Source organism: Lithobates pipiens, unplaced genomic scaffold (assembly GCF_037356315.1).
Source record: "Lithobates pipiens isolate NorthernLeopardFrog02 unplaced genomic scaffold, aLitPip1_a1.2 Scaffold_8, whole genome shotgun sequence".
Classification (NCBI taxonomy): domain Eukaryota; kingdom Metazoa; phylum Chordata; class Amphibia; order Anura; family Ranidae; genus Lithobates; species Lithobates pipiens.
The window spans coordinates 139262062-139282015 of NW_027507903.1; the positions used below are offsets into that span (position 1 = coordinate 139262062).

At 42.8% G+C, this 19954-nt stretch overlaps 1 protein-coding gene across 2 annotated transcripts in view; it reads right to left on the reverse strand.

The window, feature by feature from the left end:
• Nucleotides 1-19954, reverse strand: part of FBH1 (F-box DNA helicase 1) — a 132887-nt gene that overhangs the window by 38216 nt on the left and 74717 nt on the right. For both annotated transcript variants that reach the window (XM_077469434.1, XM_077469435.1), the window contains 5 exons: nucleotides 16267-16435; nucleotides 9325-9547; nucleotides 7196-7283; nucleotides 3259-3348; nucleotides 2379-2515 (listed from right to left, as the gene is read on the reverse strand). In XM_077469434.1, the coding sequence (XP_077325560.1) occupies nucleotides 2379-2515; nucleotides 3259-3348; nucleotides 7196-7283; nucleotides 9325-9547; nucleotides 16267-16435 (707 nt within the window). The remainder of the gene's footprint in view (nucleotides 1-2378; nucleotides 2516-3258; nucleotides 3349-7195; nucleotides 7284-9324; nucleotides 9548-16266; nucleotides 16436-19954) is intronic.

Below are 19954 nucleotides of genomic sequence, written 5' to 3' on the forward strand. Positions count from 1 at the left end.
TGCTCTTGAAGAGTTATTTTCACTTCCTGTCTGGTAAAACATTGTCAGTAGCACAGGAAGTGATAGAAATACTTTCTAATGGAGCCCCGGATAACAGTAAAATTCAACAAGAGGTCGGGGGACATAATATTAACAATTCATTTATAAAAAGAAACCTTAAGAAAAAGCTTTCTGTTATAATTTGGTAGAGAGGTTGCATTCAGTGGGTGGACAGGTCAGATACTCCAACTATCAATTTAAGCAGAACAAATAAATGCTATTTCCCTTAATTAAAAAAGCAAATTATGTTTTCAGCAATCAACATATATTCCCTAAAATCCAAGAGCTGTAAACAACCTTTATTGTCTAAACCTCTCCAGGGTTCATGGGGCCCAACTATCATTGCTGCTTTGCTTTATTAGTCTGCATTCTGCACAAACATGGCAGCATTTTTAATCCACCTGTTGGTTTTACTAAAAGAGGCTGAAAAATAAGGGGGTACCATTATAAATCAGCTCTAGGAATCATTAGGGCAATTCAGATTTCCAAACAGGCCAACTTACTTCATCTATTTGGGTACATGCACACGGATGTTGGCAGGTGCAAAATTTCCTCTAGAGTAAAATTCAGGTGTTTTCCCATGAGAAAGTGTCCCACGTGCATGCATGGCTAGACACCAAAAAGAAGCGTCACCTCTTATGCCCTGTACACACGGTCGGATTTCCCAACAGAAAATGTGCGATCAGATCTTGTTGTCGGAAAATCCGATCGTGTGTGGGCACCATCGGACTTTTTCCATCCGATTTTCCGACGCACAAAGTTTGAGAGTAGGATCTAAAATTTTCGACAACAAAATCCGATCCCATAAATTCCAATCATGTGTAGACAATTCCTACGGACAAAGTGCCACGCATGCTCAGAATAAACTAAGAGACGAAAGCTATTGGCTACTCGCCCGTTTATAATCCCGACATACGTGTTTGACGTCACCTCGTTCAGAACGATCGGATTTTCCGACAACTTTGTGCGACCGTGTGTATGCAAGACAAGTTTGGGCCAAAATCCGTCGGAAAAAATACAACGGATTTTGTGGTCGGAATATCCGACCGTGTGTACAGGGTAGGGGTGCAACGGATCGGCACGATCCGCGATCCGAACGGGCCACCCCGCTCGGATCGGCACATGCCGCGATCTGCGGTCTCGGCCTTAGGAAAGGCCGCGGCTTCGGCCTAGTTCCAGAGCCGCGGCCATCTTGATACACCCGTTGGCATTTACAATGTGATCGCTCCATTAAATGATGGAGCGATCACCTGTAAACAAACCGGTGTCATGATGACGCCGGTTCCTCTCTCCCCTCTCTGTACTAATCTGTACAGTGGAGGGGAGAAATCGGATGGCAGCCACAGCCATCCCAGCAATACCCTGCCAATACTCCGCAATACATACCCTGCCAATACTCTGCAATACTTACCCTGCCAATACTCTGCAATACTTACCCTGCCAATACTCTGCAATACCTACCCTGCCAATACTCTGCAATACCTACCCTGCCAATACTCTGCAATACCTACCCTGCCAATACTCTGCAATACCTACCCTGCCAATACTCTGCAATACCTACCCTGCCAATACTTACTCTGCAATACCTACCCTGCCAATACTTACTCTGCAATACTTACCCTGCCAATACTCTGCAATACTTACCCTGCCAATACTCTGCAATACTTACTCTGCCAATACTTTCCCTGACAATACTCTGACAATACTTACCCTGACAATACTTACCCTGACAATACTTACCCTGACAATACTTACCCTGACAATACTCTGCAATACCCAGCAATGCCCTGCCAATAATCTGCAATACCCAGCAATAATCTGCAATACCCTGCCAATACTTATCCTGCCAATACTCTGCCGATATCCAGCCATACCCATCCAATATTACATTGGGGGAGATGACGTGGATATTACAGTGGGGGAGATGTATATTACAGTGGGGACTATATGGTGGTGGCATTTTCACAGGTTTTTGCAAATTCAATTATTATTTGCTGATCCGAAAAATGATCCGATCCGTGACTCTGATCCGAGGAACAATGCGATCCGTGAGTTTTTTCATCCGTTGCATCCCTAGTACAGGGCATTACACGACCACAGGCGCGAACAGCCATTCGAATCTACGGCCAACTGCGGCACCCCAAGAATACGAAGGGAATGTTACACTAGAGGATATTTGCGGCTGCAAACATCCATGAGCATGTCCCTTTACATTGTTGCTCTGTTTTATCTTTTCTGGTTTGTTCAAACGCCATGGGAATCAACAATATACAGGTGTGTTACGGTTACTAATGTAGTTAATTAGCAGATACTGAATATCATGGTAGGTATAAACTAACCTGGGTAAGATAGAAGATATGAGTGTGTGGCACTTCACAAAGTGCATTCACTGCTCCACGGAAGGTGTAAATTTGCTGGTGTGGATCCCCAACAAATATTTTGCCACATGTTTGAGAAAGGACAACCTCCATAATAGCTGCAAGTAAATGAATAATGGACGTTAAATAATAATCATTTTTATAGACATGTTTTTAACAAAAAACATGTTTATTTTAAATTTGCATACAAAGTATAAAACAGCAAACCTAATTAGCTCAGCAGAGCGCAATGCAGAAAAATACAAAGCATAAAAATCACAAACAAAACAACGTCTTTTTCAGGCTAAGAGCGTTTTCAGTAAATACTAAAAATACCTATTGCTCTTGCCAGAAATGCAGTGACACAATTACTTCCTGTGAGTTAACAGTAAAAAAACTGCTTTATCTTCCTTTCAAGTTTATATCCTGTACATTGCCAATTCCCCCATTTGCAATGTAATGTAGCATGAAAACGAAGACATATTTGTAGACCTAATCAGGAGAGTAGCCTAGTAACCGAACAGAGTTTCCCTAGATCAGCAAGGGTTTCGATTAGATTTTATAGGTGGTGATCACAAAATCACTAGGTGGAAATAAATTAGAAAAAGCCTGGACAAATAAAACCAATGCAGCCACCACATCTAAGAAATGATAAACTACAATAGATTACATTTTGTTTTTGGTTTTAGATATAGTTACATAGTCCATCAAGTCAAACCTATAAATATAAGCATATTCCATCAAGTCCAACCTATAAATATGCATTAGAAGAGATATTTATTGGTCTTCACTTTTTGCAGAGGTGCTCAGGCTTGGTACTGGGGCTGATGAAAAAACAATCTGAACATGGAGCTTAACTTACATGGTGTGCAGTCCTGCGCTTCATCAATAAATATAACATCGTAGGATGAAGAGAGATTGGGCTTACGGAGCTGCCACAACTTCAGATAGCCTGTGTGTGAAAAAAAAAGTGCAACCATAACTAGCTTCTTAGTGTACAATTTCCCATGCATATAGCTAATCATTATCTGCGCCATAACATTCTGACATTGTTAAAGTAGGTTTTTACAAATTGTAGAGCTCCAGGAGCGATGAAAAATAAACCTGTTCTAATGACAACACTCCACTAAACAGAAGTATAAATAATTCTCCAATAGCAATACAAACAGAATTACTTACCGTTTCTTGGAGCCCACTCCACTTCTTGGAGAAATCTATTTCTTGGAGCCCACTGGGGAAGTCTTAAACCTTCAGTTTATTTTGCTACTCACTGGAGTAACATAAGCTGCCGAACAGAAAACCTGTAGTTCGGCTGAGGGTAGTTTGCCTCCTTCTACCAACAGGTCTCAGTTTTGTAGCCAAGCAGTACCAAGAGGAGAACCATGAACACAGAGGGTTGGGACTGATGTCCCTCAATGGACTCCAAGAAAAGGAGAACTGTGAAATGTTCTCTCTCACTAACTGAGGGACACAGAAAGTCTTAAACTCTCAGGACATCCAAAAGCAGTCCAAATGAGGGGTAAAAAACAGCACACAAACACTAACAAGCCCAACAAGAAATTGGCTGGCTCAACTCTGAGGATAGCAGCTGCCAGTGCCCCACATCATAGGCACTTTGTATATAGACTCTTTTTGGTACTAACCATGGACTTTGTGGTCCACTTGGTGTATACCTTTTTTAGCTGTCCCTTCACATAGTGCCTGCGCCAGAATGCTTTGATCTTGCAAGAAATAGGGACTAACTACAGCTCAAAGAGCCCCCGAAGGACCTTACAAATTGAGTCCACATCAGAAAACACATGAAATCTGTAAAAGAGGTCTGTGACAAAAAGTCCAAAAGGAGCTTAAAGCCCTTGTGGAGTGAGCCTTAAATGGAAAGGGGGAACCCGATCCTTGAAACCATAAGCTTGAATGATGGTATGTCTAAGTCACCTAGAGATGCAGCCAGGGTAAAATCGTGGAGTTTCCCTATACGCTCCTCTTCTCTGGAAGGATATCTTAGCCTAAGGATTCATTACATACACAGAGTCACCATTGGTTAGCTTCAGTACTTATCTGCAGGCGTAGTCAACATTTGCAGTTTGAACACATTAACAGCAGTTTATATAGAGTCACCAGTTGATTGGCTGCAGTAGTTGGAGCAGCTCTGTTCACATTAACAGCAATGAATCCTGGATTACATACTAAAAGAGTAGAACAAGGCACGATTCTTTGAAGTGCTGGTATCCACTTGCAGATAAGACTTTAAAGGCCATACTGCAGGATTTACATCATGAACAAAAAAGCTATTTAAAAAAAAAAAAATTCAATATTTCTGGATGGATACCTTGATCATTCAGCTGATTGATTGTTCAAATCCCCATTTTCACAGTTCCCGATGAAGTGAGTTAACAGACTTGAAAAACATACTGAACTTGCCTGGGCCCCATCACTACTATCAGCATGGAAGAACAAATGAATATATTATTATACTGTAGGTAATGCTCTGAGAGGTGGGGTAACCAGGTTGATATTTGAGAGTTGAATATTAAGTATTTTCTTGCATATACTTAGTCCTTAAAAGGCTTTTCAAGAAAAGTACACCTGCCTTTGTTTTAAACATGTTTTTTAACATTTACCAGTAGCATGAAAGATTTTTAAGAAGATATAATGTTCATATGTAATACATCTATATGACACCTGGAAAGTCGCATATGTCCTAATCTGTTTCGAATTAGTCATCTAGAAATGGGACACAGTGGATAAATTAAGAGCAGGTTTGCCTGGAGAGAGCCTACCTCTGAGCCCGGGTTCACAATGCCCCCCGACTTTGAAGTCGGACCCCAGCACAACTTGCATGCGACTTCTTTAACAAAAGTCAATGCAAGTCGTACCAAAGTCGGACCAAAAGTAGTGCAGAAACCTTTTTCTAAGTCAGAGCGACTGAAGTTGCACCAATTAGAACAGTTCCATTGCACAGGATGGGGTCCAACTGATGCGACAAGTGCTTCAAAGTTGGAACGATTGTCGCATCAGTGTGAACTAAGCCTTAAAAGGCACAGGGACATATTGGACGCCCAGTAAGAGCACAATGGCAGCTGAAGGCATCCAATGTACAAAAGGTGTGCGTGGAAGGGCAACGCACATCACAAACAAAAATTTCCCAGCACACTTACCAGCTGGCCTACAAACATGCTGCTATTGTGTACTGCTGTACATGTTTCAACTCCCAAAACCACAGTATACAGAGGAGCCTTGACGAGGGCACTTGGGCTTCCACAAATATTTTCAAATGTGTGAAAAGAACATTCTGGTTTTAACTTGAATTTTTAGACAGGGTCAATTTGGTTTGTTTTCAGGCTAGCCAATAAGTGTGCTGGGAAATGTATTTTGTGATATTGTGGCTGCAGCATAGTTAGACATTGTAAAGCCTCAGGGCAAGAGGTAAAGTCTCAAATACTCACGAAACCCAGACAGCTGTTAACCGACGAGTGTCGGTGACAAGAGAGTCAGAAGGCCAAAAGGTGACCAAAATCAATGTAGGCAGGCAGTAGGAACAAATCAAAAGTCCTACATGGCTCCTTGCATTTGATGCAGCAGGAGGGAGATGCTTCCTTGATGCTGTATGGTGGGAAAGAAAGCACTCAGTGCATGCAATACTTTTTCAGAATACCACAAGTGCAGAGGCAATGCCAGGGACTCTGGAAAGCGCTCCACAGCTAACTAAATCAGAACGGAGACTGCCCCACATGGAGCCAAGTGCATGATGGTTACTTCCAGGCTATCTCCACAACATCCTGTACAGCATAGTATGGATGTAATCTGGACCAAGAGACAGGCTGGGGACAATCGTGCCAGATAGGTGCAAACCAGTGGGAAAACCTCTAGCAGCGGTATAGAGAAGAGTCTTAATTGAAAAAAAGAATTTGCTAGAAAATCAAAGGGGTAGTCTTAAAAACAGCAGAGCTGAAAAAAAGGCACCCGTTTCCTTGGACCCTAGCAAAAAATGGAATAAAATACTAGTAGGGAGCATTATACCCTGGGCTGGTGCGCTTTTTGTGTTTCCAGTGTTAAATCCTCCTGTAGGCAGCAGTACAATTGGTTTAAGACTTTGTGTCCTCAATGGATGAGAAAGAAAAAAATGCCTTTTCCTTTTTTTCTTTAGTAGAAGGCTAGCACTTCAGTACAGTGCCCAGATTATTTAATCCTGGTTACAAATTTTTTTGTTACTTTTTTTTCTGGTGAAACCATTATCAGCAAGACAGGAAGTGAAGGTGGATATCTAACAGATTCCAGAATAGTAGTAAAAACCCAATACGAGTTCTAATCCTAGGTGACGTCACCGGATGGCCACGCTCCATGGCTATATAGGAAATTGCAGACAGCAGGAGCCAACAAAATGGAAGCAGCCAGCGTTGGAGGAAGTGGTGGTCCGCTCCCTTTCCTGACCTGCAAGGTTGCATGCTCGGATAAGTGTCCGGTATGGATTTTGGGAGGGACCCCATGCCGTTTTTTTTCGCAATTTTTAATTGTCATTTTTATTTTTAAATCAGCGGTTAGTGGGGAAGCCCGCTGACACTGATGAGTCATTGGTTGTTAAGGATGCGGTGGCCCGCTCCTTAGCAACCAGCTCAATCAAACAAATACCACATGCGGTATTGAACTACAAATTCTTAGTGAATTGAATGATTGCACAATTGTTTCCGCATGCAGTATTTTACTGCACAGGATTAGTCGTCATTTAATGCTTAGTGACCCCATAGTCTTTATTTTTAAAAAATGTCTACGAATAAATCATATAGAGAATCAGAAGATCTCACCATCATGTGTCATTTTGTAAGCAAGCTCCCTGGTTTCTTCAAGACTTTTCATTCTTTTCCAAATCCGGTTTGCTTCACTAACTGTAAACTACAGATAAAAAAAAATCTATTTATGAACATATTCACACATAAAAAAAAAAAAATCAAAGTCAGCTCAATTGACACCATGCTAATGTATTCAATTTTAGACTCCAGACAAACCTCTAACTACATAGATAAAATATACACGTCTGCTATGGATTTAAATCATGTCCAGTCATTTTTGTGTGTGTGTAGACCCAATTTTTTTTGTTCAATTTAGGATAGACTAGAAATAGGTTAAAACTGGACAGTTTATATTTTGCTGTCTGTCTCCTATTTGAGCGATTTCCCATTTTCTGTTGTGAAGACAGAACAGGAAGTTAGAGAAAATAGAGTTTAATTGACAGAACTTGTGTTCCCATTTACAACTGTAAGATTTTGGATTTCTAACATTTAAAAGACAACCTGTCTCTCGACCCACATTTGCTTTCAGAGGGGTGACAAGGGCAGCTGCTCATCTGAATGAGCACTCAGAGTTATAAAGAATCACCTTCCTGCACATAGCCTGCTTACTGGACAATAAGAAAGCAGCAATATACTAAATAATCATGGGTTCTGCTCACTCTACTTTCTCCTTTGGTCAGCACACCGGACATCGTCACGGACATCGATGTCACCGAACTCCTCCCCCCTTCCCCAATTGCCTCCGTCTAATGAAGGGAAGGGGGGAGGAGTCCGGTGACGTCGATGTTCGTGACGTCACCGGACAGCCTGGACAGTGATGGTAAATATGGATGTGGTTAACTGGGATCATTTAGTGAGCTAAGTGTAGGCAAATTTGATAACCTCAGTTTTTAACATTGTTGCAAAAAAAACAACAAAAAGTAAAACACTCTGGTATGTCTGCGTGACTGGCTAAAGTGATGCCTACTTGCCTACTATAAAGTGACTGACAGTCAATATACTAGATACGTTTTATAATTAAAGTTAAACTAACTTTCTAAATTTTTCTTAAAGTTTAATAAAGAAAATGACTTACGTCAGTGCTACAGTTTGAATTTAAAACGTATTTGTGTGAACTGTGAAGTTAAGTCATGGATTGTGGAAACTAACTAGTGTCGGGTGATTGTATATAGTGTATACCATATTTACCACTGACTAATGCAGAGTTGCAATGCAAGGAGATCAGCTAAAAGTAATTGGTTTGTATGTGTATTATAATTAATCTAAATTAGTCGGTAATTGATTAAAAAAAAATTGATTATAATTTTAAGCAGTAACAGCCCTAAAACAAACACATGGTCGAGCGAGACTCCGCCTGCCAGCCTGCTTTATGCATTCACAGTGTCCTGTGAATGGAAAGCTACAAGGTTTGGCAGCTAAAGATAAGCTCAAGCGTGTTCGGGATTCTAGTCCCAATCCCTCTGCCCAATCCCGCCAGGAAGCCGACACTGCACACTGATAATCACAGACAGTGAGACATTTCCCGGCCTCTATAGCTGCGGACTGGGAAATGCCGCACTGCCTGTGATTAGTGGTGTGCAGTGTCGGCTTCCTGGCGGGATCAGCCAGGTGAGTTGGCACTAGTATCTTGAAAACTACCGGCAGCCTTTGCGCCTGTTGACTTGTAGTTTTCAATGAACTACCACGGCACTGTGGAGTGCATTGTCTCCTCTTGTCAGATTGTATCTACTTGCCTGTACTGGCACACAGATACAATGACAGATCTGCTGGAGACCTGCGTGGCATCAGTGATCTGTTCATTGCTGGTGCAGTGCTTTACAGGATCCCAAAAAATAAATAAATGCACATTTTTTACCTGCACAAAAATGTGCATTTATTATTTTTTTCTAAAAAGTGAACTTATCCCTTAGAATGTTCGTTAAATCTCGTTTCTCTATATCTTTTTTTAGGCCCCTTACATGGATGCCTCTGTGAAGCTTGTTTAGCTTGCTCAGTGGGGATCTCACTGTTGATCCTGCTATCCGCTATGCAGAGCGGACATTATAACGCAGCCCGCTCTCGCCTATGGGGCAATCAGATGGAAACCGACCATCTGTCTGTTTCCATCCGATCCTATCTGCCAGATAAATATATAAAATAGTCACCTGCTGTAGGTCTGGAGGGACCATCTCTCGTTCTCCACGATTATTTTTGTACCATATTGGAACATGCTCTACCTCAATTTCACAGTCTGCAGAAGCGAAAAAATTCCCTAAAGTCTTGACAACTAGTTTTGCTCTGACAAAGCCAGCCTGGCCTTCAGGAAGAACGAAATTGACAGTGTACGCTGTAAGTCCAGAGGGGTTTATCTTCTGTCTTTGAGAATATCTGTGAGACAAAAACAGAGACTGTAGCACAGCAAAATCATCCATTTAGTTAAACTAAAATTGTTCCACTCTGTCTGGATGCAGAGACTGCCACAATCCAGAGCACATATTCTACGTCTTAATTTTATAATACATGCCAATAGTATGGGCTCCATTGAGAACTATATGTAAATACAACAGACATGTAATATGAACGCTTAGAGTCTTAGAAAAATGCAAACACATCTAAGGTGGTCATTTGATGGCATTCCAAATGTGTCTACAACACAAATGCCAAAATTAGGAATCTTTTGGTCCTGTGTCTAGCTTTTACCCAGCTAAGTATGTTGCAGACAGTCAAGTCTGAACCAGAAATAAAAAGTCAGTAGGAGTTTTGCAGCATGAACTGAATTGCTAATATGTATGCGAATATACAGTGGTGTGAAAAAGTGTTTGCCCCCTTCCTCATTTCCTGTTCCTTTGCATGTTTGTCACACTTAAGTTTTTCGGAACATCAAACCAATTTAAACAATAGTCAAGGACAACACAAGTAAACACAAAATGCAATTTGTAAATGAAGGTGTTTATTATTAAAGGGGAAAAAAAATCCAAACCATCATGGCCCTGTGTGAAAAAGTGATTGCCCCCTAAACCTAATAACTGGTTGGGCCACCCTTAGCAGCAACAACTGCAACCAAGCGTTTGCGATAACGTGCAATGAGGCTTTTACAGCGTCCTGGAGGAATTTTGGCCCACTCATCTTTGCAGAATTGTCCTAATTCAGTTACATTAGAGGGTTTTCGAGCATGAACGGCCTTTTTAAGGTCATACCACAACATCTCAATAGGATTCAGGTCAGGACTTTGGCTAGGCCACTCCAAAGTCTTCATTTTGTTTTTCTTCAGCCATTCGGTGGTGGACTTGCTGGTGTGTTTAGGATCATTGTCCTGCTGCAGAACCCAAGTTCGTTTCAGCTTGAGTACACGAACAGATGGTCGGACATTCTCCTTCAGGATCTCTTGGTAGACAGCAGAATTCATAGTTCCTTTTATCACGGCAAGTCTTCCAGGTCCTGAAGCAGCAAAACAGCCCCAGACCATCACACTACCACCACCATATTTTACTGTTGGTATAATGTTCTTTTTATGAAATGCAGTGTTTCTTCTACGCCAGATATACTTGGACACACACCTTCCAAAGAGTTCCACTTTTGTCTCATCGGTCCACAGAATGTTGTCCCAAAAGTCTTGGGGATCATCAAGATGTGTTGTGGAGAAATTGAGACGAGCTTTGATGTTCTTTTTGCTCAGCAGTGGTTTTCTCCTTGGAACTCTGCCATGCAGGCCATTTTTGCCCAGTCTTTTCCTGATGGTGGAGGCATGAACGCTGACCTTAACTGAGGCAAGTGAGGCCTGCAGTTCCTTGGACGTTGTTGCGGGGTCTTTTGTGACCTCTTGGATGAGTCGTCGCTGCGCTCTTGAGGTAATTTTGGGCAGCCGGCCACTCCTGGGAAGGTTCACCACTGTTCCATGTCTTCGCCATTTGTGGATAATGGCTCTCACTGTGGTTCGCTGGATTCCCAAAGCTTTGGAAATGGCTTTATAACCCTTTCCAGACTGATAGATCTCAATTACTTTCTTTCTCAATTGTTCCTTAATTTCTTTGGGTCTCGGCATGATGTGTAGCTTTTAAGGATCTTCTGGTGGACCTTACTGTGTCAAGCAGCTCCTATTTAAGTGATGACTTGATTGTGAACAGGTGTGGCAATAATCAGGCCTGGGTGTGGCTAGAGAAATTGAACTCAGGTGTGGACAACCACAGTTATAGTATGTTTTAACAAGGGGGGGAATCACTTTTTCACACAGGGCCATGATGGTTTGGATTTTTTTTCACCTTTAATAATAAACACCTTCATTTACAAATTGCATTTTGTGTTTACTTGTGTTGTCCTTGACTATTGTTTAAATTGGTTTGATGTTCCGAAACACTTAAGTGTGACAAACATGCAAAGGAACAGGAAATGAGGAAGGGGGCAAACACTTTTTCACACCACTGTAGAGGAATGGATCAGGTGAGTAAAGCTGGCCATACTAGGTGCAAATTTCTTCCTTGCAATCTGTAAATTCACTTGATTGACCCATCAACGCAGACAATGCTGACAGGGGAATACCTCCTGCTGAGCCATGGTATTCCTCCTTGCGGGGGAAGCTGCCCACCCTGGCAGCTAGCGATGATCGTGCATAAAATCCAACTTGTTGTACACAAGTTAATTAATCAATTAACTTGGTACATTCAGCCTTCCCGCACATGGTTTGAATCTCGACAGGTTCCTGCTGAACCACTCGAGACACGAACTGTGTATGGCCTGCACCAATGTAACATAATTTTTCATTTTAAAGGCTCTAAGAATGTGAAATAGCAAGAAGCTCCAATAGGGATATCTTAGTTCACACTGGATGGCAATACACAATTGAGAACAATACCAGATAACACACCAGAGGCCATCCAATGGCAAGATAGAAAATAAAAGAAAAGTACATCAGCAGTATGTGTAAAGATTATATATTCAACTTGTACTGCAGTCAACTGAGGAAGAATACATTTGTTTTATTGTTTGTGGTCTTTTTTACTTTTTGTTTACAAGGGAGATGTAGGGTGTGAGAGATGGCGAGGAAGTGGGGGGGGGGAATGGGCTGAGAATTGGAAGAATGATGTGGAGGTCCTGGGGTCAGCCTTAGGGTACATCCAAGGAGGAGGTTTCCCCCCAGTAAGTGGTATAATTGAGGTGGGGCCAATATTTAGGGGAGGTTTGTTAATCCAGTAGAACTACTGTATTTTCTAGCGTATAAGACTACCTTTTACACTTAAAAAAAAATGCCCAAAAATCGGGGGTCGTCTTATACGCCGGGTATACAGGTATACAATGCTGCCCAATGGATGTCAGCCCCCAAATGTCTGCTAATACTGTATGTGGCTTCAGCTACAAACAGTATACGCCGTTGAGCCAATCCCAGCGAGCGATGTATTCTATTAATGAATACAGAGCCTGCTTGGATTGGAGTAACAACCTCTGCCAATGTAGCCTGCTCGGATTGGCTTAGAGAGAGAGAGGCAAGGGCTGATGATGCTACAGCCTCTGCCAATCCAAGCAGGCGTTGCATTCATTAAAATAATACACCGCTCACTTCCCTGGGTAAATCCATTCACTGATCTACTACTATACATCCTGCTATTTGCCTTTGAGGTCCCAGGCACCCAAGAGGGACAGGTAAATCTGGGACATATGACAGGGGGGGTTATTAAATGCATTTTGGTGGACAATTCCCATAGAATGTAACCCAAAAGTGGTATAGGTTTGGTTAGTAAAAAATTCTACTTTCCAGAGTTGTGGCATTCAATAGATCTCTGTTTGTGTTATTATTGTTTGATTTACTTTATGACATATCACAGCATGGCGGATGAGTAGTTGGCATTATTGCTTTGTGTTTTTTTTAAATGGTGTTGCCTCAGAAGGGGGGTAGTCTTATACCACTAGTATTGCCCAAAACCTATGTTTTCACTTGAAAAATATGGGGTCGTCTTATACGCCCAGTCGCCTTATATGCCGGCAAATACGGTAATTATTTTTACATTTGTGCCTTTCCAAGACAATATTAGGTCTTCCATTGTCATAATCTCATGGAGTCTTGTTAACCATTGCACATTATTAGGACATTTTTCAAGAGGGCTGAAATTTAGGCCTACTAGGCTTTTTTTTGAACAGGGGGTGAAATAGGTGGGCTAGGGGGTTTCCTTAAAAAAAATAAAATTGTGAAAGCATGCAGACAATCAGAAAAGACGAAAGATGGCTACGGCCCGACTCCATTTTCCGAGAAGGGCGTCCATGGACTTCTTTCCAAAACCACTTCCCCCTGGGGCATGCTCTGTGATCGCTGTGTTCTTTGGACACTTTGTACATCACAGATCGCAGTGAAGGGCAAATAACAGCAGCTCTTTACCATGTGATTAGCTTTGTCCAATCACAGCTGACCACATGTAAATAAAGAGGAGAGCTGGTAACCAGCAAGTCTGACAGGAGAAATGTACACTGATCATCAGCGTCCCAATTATCATTGCAGCCCCATCAGTACCGCCTATCAGTGCAGCCTCGTCAGCGCACATCAGTGAAGGCGAAAAATTACTTATTCGCAAAATTTTATAACAGAAACTAAAAAACAAACTTTTTTTTTTTTCAACATTTTTGGTCATTTTTAGTTTGTTTTGCAGAAAAAAAAACAGTGGTGATTAAATACCACCAAAGAAAGCTCTATTAGTGTGAACAAAAAAAATTATAGAAATGTTCTTTGGGTACAGTGCGCAAATGTCAAAGTGCAACAGCTCTGAAAGCTAAAAATTGGCCTGGGTGACAGTGCCCAGTATTGAAGTGGTTAGTCACTGTATAACTTTAACAGATCAGAAAAGATCCATTTGTTGTGGTCTGTCCTTGCACCCCTACTTGGAAGAGCCTAGCCCCTGCATGGGACCAAAGACTAGCGGTGAGGATCTGCAGTGCTGGCAGGATACCTGTATTCTGTATAGATTTTGTAAGACCGATGCTTCATCGTAGTAAAGGGTGATCCTACTGTCCCTACTTCTTTTTTTGTATGAATATCTTCTGCCCTTGGATGATTGGGAGGTCCTGCTATAAGGGGTGACTACTGTGAAAGATTCATCCGCCATCCTATTGCCCTTGGAGGCTAGGTTCTTACAACCCAACAGAGGTTATTCTGCTTGCCTGTTTGACCATTCTAGTGATAGGTGTCCAAACCAACTGGTAAGAGTCCCTGACTACTGTATGTGGTGTGCCACTGAAAATCCTCCATCCAGTAACTAGGTGGTGGAATATACACTTATTTTTGGACTTTTTTCTGTTGTCAGCCTGATAACATCTGACAAGTTCTGGTCAGGGGATGAAAGCAGCCTGAGCTTTGTGTTGGGGAAGATGCTATAAATAGACTAGCACAGAGCTGAACTATTCAAGGAACAGCTCTAAAAGTCTCTACCTATGAGGAGAGGGAGTGTGTGCGCTTTTCCTCCAATCAGCTGTCTTGGCTGTATGTCCAGGCTTCACTCACTGCTAATCATGAAGAGAAAATCTCCTAACAGGAATTGAACTTTCTAAAGAATATACCCAGTGAAGTGAACAGCCTCACATGATACAAATCTCCCTACATAGGTTTTACAGGGGAGAGTCTTGCCATACAGTGTGAGACAGCTGATTGGAGGAAAGGTACACCCCCAACCACATAGGCAGAGACTTGAAGAGCTGTGAAGTGAATTGGCTAGCTGTCTTCTAATTTAATTTTAATCTATTTACATCACCTGCCCTGACACAAAGCCTGGTTTTATCACAGAACTTGTCAAAAGTTATCATGCTGCTAACAGAAGAATGGAGCAGGAGAAAGCTACATGACTTTGGAGAGAGATAAGAAAACACTGCAGATATTTGTCCTCAGGTCAGATTTCACGAATCAGGTTTACATCCACTTTAACCACTTGCTGACCACTGATATACATCCTTACTTTGAGGACAGATATCGTTGTTATGGCAGCATAACCCCCGGTATTCTAGCCTTCAGTCGGTGGTCGGCTACAAGATAAAAGTGGTATCTGCGGTGGATTCCTTGCGAGATCACTTTTATCGGCAGCGGGAGAGGCCCACCCCTCCCACCACACTCCGGTGCCCTCCGCGGCTCACTGGAGCCGTCGGCAGCGCCGGAGGCGATCTAGTCCTTTCACGTCAGTGGCATGGAGACAAGTGAGGGGAAGATGGCCACCACCCGTCTCCATGACATTGCAGGACGGAAGCGATGCCAAAATGTCACTTCTGCCCATAGCTCTTAAAGGGCATTTTAGTGTAAATATGAGATCTGAGGTCTTTTTGACCACAGATCTCATATTTAAGAGGTCCTATCATACTTTTTTTTCTACATTCCTTGTAATAGGAATAAAAGTGACACAATTTTATTTTTATTTTTTTAAACTGTAAAAATTAAAAAAAAGGTAAAATAAATAAGAATTTTTTTTTTTAAAACACACCCCGCCCCCCGAGCTCGCGTGCAGAAGCGAATGCATATGTAAGTAGCGCCCGCATAGTAAAAACGGTGTTCAAACCACACATGTGCGTTATCGCCGCGATCGGTAGAGCGAGAGCAATAATTCTAGCCCTAGACCTTTAACTCAAAACGTGCAACCTGTAGAATTTTTTAAACTTCACCTATGGAGATTTTTAAGGGTAAAAGTTTGTCACCATTCCACGAGCTGATGCAATTTTGAAGTGTGACATGTTGGGTATCAATTTACTCAGCGTATTATTATCTTTCACAATATAAAAAAAATTGGGCTAACTTTACTGTTGCCTTATTTTTTTAATTCAAAAGTGTATGGTTTCCAAAAAAAGTGCTCTTGTAAGACCGTTGCGCAAATACGGAATGACAGAAAGTATTACAACGACCGCCATTTTATTCTCTAGGGTGTTAGAAAAAGTTGCCTTTTGTCCATTTCCCTTGATTTTCTTTGGGAAAAAAAAAGAAAATCAATAACTTTTTTTGGCAGAAATTATCTTTACCTGGTTCATAAAGTATAATGCGAACTTGAAAATTATAGACTACCTATCAAGGTATATGTGAGAAAATTACTTTGAATTTTATATCATCAGCAGCAGTAGGAAATACTTGTTCGTTTATATCATTAAAAACTTACAATTTTCCAGTCTCTTGAAAAGCCAGTGAATGGAAAGTTTTACAGGTGACATTTTTAGGAAATATGTTGAAAGCATGATTTGCAATGGATTTGTTGAATGTTGCATAGAGAAAACGTAGACCTGGTCTTTTCTCTGCATACTTAATGAGAGTGGAGGTCTTTCCAGTACCTACAGTAAAATACAATAGGGTGAAAGTAAGTATAATATTTCACAGAGACCATGTAAAATAGGGGGAGTTTTATTCAGTGCTAAAGAAAACCATTTCTTAATACTTATAATGCAGCTGGGATACCTGTAACCCCCATTGGAGGCCAGTAACTGTGAAAGGACTTCGCTAACAGAAGTGATCAGGCCGGAGGTGGAGGTACACATCACCTAGCAGCACACAAACAGGCCCGCACTACAATACCAGAGAAATTCCTCCTTGCTGTCCACCCCCACCACTTCATATCAACATGCGGTTGTCCTCATTCAATGCAATTAAAGCTAAACTCCGGGAATGAGAAAAAATTTACTCTTACAGGGGGTTGGGTGGGGTGTTTCACACTGCAAGTGTTAAATGTTTTTAGTCTAGGGATGCAGAGATATGATGCGATACAGTACCTTATTTGTGGTTTCAGAGGCTTCAGCGTTGTCCCCATGCCCTAGGGCAGGGGTAGGGAACCTCGGCTCTCCAGCTGTTTTGAAACTACAAATCCCATCATGCCTCTGCCTCTAGCAGTCATGCTAGGGTCTTGCAATGTCTCATGGGAGTTGTAGTTTCAAAACAGCTGGAGAGCCAAGGTTCCCTACCCCTGCCCTAGGGCAATCCACCAACATCATGCACAGTGCAGTACATCATCATCATCATGCACGTTGCTGTACAGTACATGAGGAAGAGAGCCTGCTAAGGCAGCCCAAAGCATCTTAGAGGGGATGCTGCAGGGACACTGGTCGCATGGATTAAGGGACCCAGAATCAGGAAAAAAGGTAGGTAATACACTATATCTTTGTATTCCTAGAATAAACAAGTATTTAACTCTTGCAGTGTGAGTGGGAGGTATTTTGTCTCATTCTTGGAGTTCTGCTTGAACCTTTCTTCTGAACCACAAAATGACAAACGACATTCCTGTCCCACACTTTTCTGTAGGATGAGAGACTAATCTGTTGCTGCAGCAACAACTAGCTGGGAACCAGTTACATCACTGATCAGCATACATATTTGTCAGTGCACCATCGTTCCTTAAGTAAAGATCAAAGAGTGCAAAAAAGGAGTTCGGGGGCCACAGGGGACCATTTCTTTAGTCATGTGAAAAGTGCTTACAATGGTGCAAAAACATTTAGAGTAACATCCACCACACACAAAATGTAAGAGGCCATCTCCCACCTTCTGACATTATCTGACGTCATAAATCAAGCAAAACCATGATTAGCTAAACAAAAACTACATAGTAGTAACCCATAATGGTAAATATGGTATTTTAAAAAAAAATGAATTTACAATGGGTTAATGAATATAGATAAGGGACTTCCATTGTCCACATGGATCCCAGCCCTGAACCTGAGAATCAATGGCAAAGCTATTTCGCCGATTGGACACATCTGTCAGATATATCCGATCAGCAGGGTTCAGCGACGCCTTTGCCAGGCAACCAGACCTCTCACCAATGATATGATGTGCAGAACCAGGAATTATGTTTGTTACCCTCTGGCTACAGTGTGATATACACAATATTGTGAAAAGTATTGGGATGCCTGCCTTTACATGCACATGAACTTTAATGGCATCCCACTAAACAAAACAAAAGATCGTGTGAAAACTACAGTAGCTATTCCAGAGGAAAGAAGTTGCATGAAGAGGACCAACCACGGTTTAATTATATAAAAGTGAAAATGGATATAAATAGCTTTATTGAAAAATTTGATAAATATGAAAATGTGGCAGACACATGCGGCCAACACCTCCAAACACCAAAAAAAACGGTTAAAAAGAGTGGACAAGGTTGTCACACACAATCAGCACAGCAGGGCCCATTCCACACATGTAAGCATACCACAGTAAACCACAAAAGTACTTCCAGGTATCAAAGCAGAGGGAGGACTGGGTAGGGGGTATCGGAGGTTCCCAGCTATACTTTTACGTGGCTATTGTATGCTGGGGACACCACTGGATCCACAACTAACCTGGGAAAATTCCAGAAGTCCTTCACTCTATGCCTAAGTATACCTATAGGAAGTGTGTTAACAGTTGGCTCATAGTACATAGCCTGGCTACAGGCTTCATAAGACTAAGACAGAATTGGCACTGAGTATTACTTTCAAATATAATAGCGTATCTGTCCATACTTGTATATTTCCTCCATAGTTCTCCAGTTGGTATAAGCAGAATCTGCTATAGTGTATTAAGTGGAATGAATGTTTTGGTTGAATACCACAACCAGTCCTTGGAAAAGGCTTAAATGATAAATCACATGGCTAGCTGCCCAACATATGGGATGGTAATATGACACTCAGCCCTCATCCAAAGCCGGTAGACGTTTACTTGCAGAAACAAACTTGGTGTCTCTTCATGCCTATGAGTCAGCTGTATGAGTACTTTTGGAGAGTAATCACAAACTGACAGATTTAATGTGGCAGATGAGGACCTTGATCCCACTCTGAATGGACCAACTTGAATGGCCACTACAGAAAAGTTCCCTATATGTCAATACTAATGCCGCGTACACACGGGCGGACTGTATGGCGTACTTAGTCTGGCGTACTTTCCGCCAGACTGTCCGTCGAACTTTCCGAACGGGCTACTTGCCCACACACGGCACTTTTTGAGCCGACTAATACGGCGTACTAAGTCCGCCGTACTATCCGCCCTACTTTTGAAATGAACGGACTCGCCCACACACGAGGAGGAAAGTCCGCTCATTTCGAGCGCGTCTCCAGGTAGGCGGGGCCCGCGAAGGAGACGTCGCTGGCCCCGCCGCCTGGTATGGACTTAAAGGGGAACCCCAACGCCGAAAAAAAATCGGCGTGGGGGTCCCCCCCAAGTCCACAGCAGACCCTTGTCCGAGCACGCTACCCGGCCGGCCAGGAAAGGGGGGCGCGCGGCCCCCCCCTTCCCCAAGGCACCCCCCCATGTTGAGGGCACGCGGCCTGGTACGGCTCAGGAGGGGGGGGCGCTCGCTCGCCCCCCTTTCCTGGCCGGCCGGGTAGCGTGCTCGGACAAGGGTCTGCTGTGGACTTGGGGGGGACCCCCACGCCGATTTTTTTTCGGCGTTGGGGTTCCCCCCCAAGTCCACAGCAGACCCTTGTCCGAGCACGCTACCCGGCCGGCCAGGAAAGGGGGGCGAGCGAGCGCCCCCCCCCTCCTGAGCCGTACCAGGCCGCGTGCCCTCAACATGGGGGGACGCCTTGGGGAAGGGGGGGCCGTGCGCCCCCCCCCCCCACCCCAAAGCACCTTGTCCCCCATGTTGATGAGGACAAGGGCCTCTTCCCGACAACCCTGGCCGTTGGTTGTCAGGGTCTGCGGGCGGGGGGCTTATCGGAATCCGGGAGCCCCCTTTAATAAGGGGGCCCCCGGATACTGGCCCCCCACCCTATGTGAATGAGTATGGGGTACAACGTACCCCTACCCATTCACCTGTAAAAAAAAAGTACAAAAAAAAAACACAACACACGAGATAAAATACTTTATTGTACAGCTCCGGGGGTCTT